At 56.8% G+C, this 3,830-nt stretch overlaps 1 protein-coding gene across 1 annotated transcript; it reads right to left on the reverse strand.

Annotated features, from left to right (window-relative positions):
* Window positions 1-135: 135 nt before the first annotated feature.
* On the reverse strand, window positions 136-901 carry TMDD1 (transmembrane and death domain 1). The gene has a single exon (XM_053967681.1). The coding sequence runs from the start codon at window positions 879-881 to the stop codon at window positions 228-230; it is 654 nt and encodes a 217-aa protein (XP_053823656.1). The 5' UTR covers window positions 882-901; the 3' UTR covers window positions 136-227.
* Window positions 902-3,830: the final 2,929 nt, after the last annotated feature.

Here is a 3,830-nt window from a genome sequence, read left to right on the forward strand (position 1 = left end):
TCCGCCAGCTCCTGGGAGCATCAGGAGCCTCCCTCCAGTGGCAGAAATTATTACACCGCGGCGCCCGCGAGGAGCAGGGAGCTGAGGAAGGATGAGCAGCCCCTTCCCTGGCCAGGAGAACGCACAGAGCCCGTCTTTGGGATGCCAATCCCCCCACGAGGCTTTACTGGGTGCCGTTTGCCCTCCGGCGGCTCCTGGCAGCGGCCCGGCTTGGTGCCGCGCCAGCATCAGGCGCCCAGGAGCCTCCTCCAGTGGCAGAAATACATCGCGGCGGCGGCGAGGAGCACGGAGCTGAGGAAGGCTCCCAGGACGCCCAGGAGCACGGGGCGGACCCAGCCCAGGAGGCCGCGGCTGTAGCGGGGGGGCGGGCGGCGCTCGAAGAGCAGATCCCCGGCCAGGGGAGCCCTCGGGGCCCGCGGGCCCGCGGGCTGCAGCTGCGCCGAGCTGAGATGCTGCACGCTCCGCCGGTACCCCTCCACGTTCCTGCGCAGCTCCAGGCTCCGGTCTTGGTTCAGGTTCTTGCCCAGCTCCCGGGCGATGTCGGAGCGCCCGATGTGGCGCAGGGCACGCACCAGGCGGTCCCAGGTGGTCACTTCTCCTGCGGTCGCCAGCCAGCGCCGCAGCTCTTCCGAGCATCCCCGGGCGCCGCGGCTGCCCCGGCGGCGGCGGGCGAGCTTCTCCTCCTCGGAGAGAGCCCCCGGCTCCTCCAGCTCCTCCGCGGGGCTGTTCAGCTCTGCCTGCAGCTGGCGGCACTCGGAGCTGGCCAGCAGCTCGGCGATGCGGCCCATGCTGTGCCGGCCCACGGTGGCGGCCACCGTGTCGTCGGCGTGGCCACCCAGGGCCAGCAGGAGCAGCAGGACGAGGCCCAGCGGTGCCAGCATCGCCCGGGTGCCAGCGTGGATTCGCTGCCCCTCGGGGCATCGCGGTGTGGCAGCAACGTGGAACCGCCCTGACCTCACAGAGCGGCTCCAGGCCGAGCTCCCCGTCCCCGGCTCCCTTGTCCCGTGTCGCATCCCACGGCCGTGGCACCCGCCCCTCCTGGCATTCCCAAATTCCCAATGTGGGCGCCGAATTTGGCGCTGGAGGGACATGGGGGGACAGACCAAACGCGGAGTGCAATTTCTCTGGATTTCCCCGGATCTCCCTGGATCTCCCTGAATTTCCCTGGGTTTACCTGGGTTTCCCCGATGACAAACTGCAATTTCCCTGGATTTCACCGGATCTCCCTGGATCTCCCTGGATTTCCCTGGTTCTCCCTGGATTTACCTGCATTTCTCTGATGATGAACTTCAATTTCTCTGGATCTCCCTGGATCTCCCTGGATTTCACTGGATTTCTCTGAATTTCCCCGGATTTCCCTGGATCTCCCTGAATTTCCTTGGATGTCCCTGGATCTCCCTGGATTTCCCTGAATTTCCCTGGATTTCCCTGGGTTTCCCCGATGACAAACTGCAATTTCCCTGAATTTCCCAGGATCTCCCTGGATTTCCCTGGATCTCCCTGGCTCTCCCAGGATTTCCCTGGCGACAAGCAGTGATTTCCCCAGATCTCCCCCACGCCGGCAGCAGAGAGGATGAGGAAGGAGGAGCCTTCCTCCCACTCCCCTGCCTTGGACCCCCTCACTTCCCACCCTTTATTCCCCTCGGGGTGGGGATCCCAAAAAAAAAAAAAAAAAAAAATCCGGATCCTTCTGGACCCCCCCTGCCCAGGGATGTTGCCCACCCTTCCCAACCCCCCCCTGGGGTCCCCAAAACCGCCTGGACCCCCCCCAGGAGCCCCCCAGGACTCCCTGCAGCACCCCGAGGACAGGAGTTGTTCAGGTAATCTCTTTAATACTGTGTAATACTTCTTTTTTTTTTTTCTGGTTTTTTTTTTCTTGTTTAAAATACAGCATTTCTTGAGGTAGACCATCCCAGCCCTAGAGCTTGTCTGTCTCAGACATCAATAAGACATGAATTAAATACTTTCATGTACAATATGTTGCAAAATGAGGTAGAAATGGTTACAGAGAGTGTACAAATAGGATAATAATAATAATTATAATAATAATAAGTCTTCAGGAACCCAGCACGACTTTTTGGAGGTGGGAGGCAAAGGGGTAATGCCCTGGATGCAATAGGGAACTGGGAAAGTTGGGGGAAATTGGGAAAAAAATGGGGAAAATTGGGAAAAATTGGGGAAAAAACCTGGCAGACACCTGTGGGGGCAGCCCCTGTGAGGGATCTGTTCTCTGCACGCGCAGACCCTGAGGTTTGGGGGGGCTGCTCTAAGGTGAGGGGGGCCTTTAGAGCACTGAAAATAATAAAAATTAACTTTTTTTTGGAAATGGGGAAAAGATGCAAAGAGGGGCCAGTGGGTGGGCTGAGGGTTCACGCTCTGTGCAAAGCTCCTGGCTCAGCCCTGCTGGGCTTTTTTTTTTCTTTTCCTTTTTTTTTGGGATGGAGGGGAAAGGGGGGGATTTGCCCAATTTGTTCCAAAAAGTGGTGCCAGCGACAGCTCCCGAGCTACAGCACTAAACTTTCCATTGAAGACACGTTACTCCACCAAACGCTACGATAAACGATGTTAAGAAACAAAATTTCAAATAAAGTTATGGCATAATACATGTGGAAAGCACCTGAAATACATTCAAATTTCATCTTTGTAACAGCTTCAAGTTTCTTTTTTTTTCCTTTTATTTCTTCCTTTCTTCACCCCCTTTGGAAGCAAATGCAGGAGGCAGCTTTGTCCCAGGTCGGAAAACTCTTTAAAAAAATCTCCTTTTTCCTTTTCTGAGAAGATAAAAAGTGTTTTTAAAAAAACATTCTTTAGGTTTTTCTGAGGTAATTCTCTTCCTGAGTAGTTAAAAAAGAAAAACAAACAAACAAACAAAAAAATACTACGGACCTTACAAAAATAAAAACCCAAGTCTAGGATATTCAACAATCTACAGCATTTTACTCCAAAACCCCCTGGTTTTGGGGTGTAACCCATTGGTTTGGGGTCTAACCCCCCGGTTTGGGGTGCAACCTCCTTGTTTTGGGGTGAAATTCCCTGGTTTTGGGCGTCTCCCCCAGCTCCCCCTTTCCCTGATCAAGGCGAGAAGGGGCTCCAAAGACACCCGAGGTATTTCTGTTGGCAACAATAAAATCAATCAACAACAACAACAACAACAACAAAAATCCACAATAAAGCTTTGGGGCGGACGGGGGAGCTCCCGAATCCGGCGCTGGAGCGGATCCCGACGCCGGGAACGTCCCGGGGCGCCTCCGGCCCCGCTGGCGCCGCCGCTCCAGGCACGGAGGGGCAGGAAAATAATAAATAGCTTATCCTGAGTGGTGGGAGAGGCTCCCCGAGGAGCACGGCGGGGGAAACCCCTGCGTGAGCCCCAAGGAGGAGAGGGGAGGTACGGGGCTGCGAGGGGGGGTCCCACCCCACTGAGAGAACCAGAGCCCCCAAGGAGCCCAATCCGTGTCCCAAATCCGTCCCCGTGGCCTTGGGGTCTGGTCTGTCCCCGTGGCCTTGGGATTTGTCCCCACAGCCTTGGGGTCTGTGCCCACAGCTTTGGGGTCTGTCCCCACAGCTTTGGGGTCTGTCCCCACAGCTTTGGGGTCCATCCCTGCAGCCTTGGGGCCTGTCCCTGAAGCCTTTGGGTCTGCTCCACAGCTTTGGGTTCTGTCCTCACAGCCTTGGGGTCTGTCCCCACAGCTTTGGGGTCTGTCCCCACAGCTTTGGGGTCTGTCCCCATAGCCTTGGGGTCCATCCCTGCAGCCTTGGGTCTGTCCCCACAGCTTTGGGGTACATGTCCATGGCCTCGGGTCTGTCCTCACAGCCTTGGGGTCCGTCCCGGC

The sequence above is a fragment of the Vidua chalybeata genome, chromosome 30, assembly GCF_026979565.1.
Source record: "Vidua chalybeata isolate OUT-0048 chromosome 30, bVidCha1 merged haplotype, whole genome shotgun sequence".
Lineage (NCBI taxonomy): Eukaryota > Metazoa > Chordata > Aves > Passeriformes > Viduidae > Vidua > Vidua chalybeata.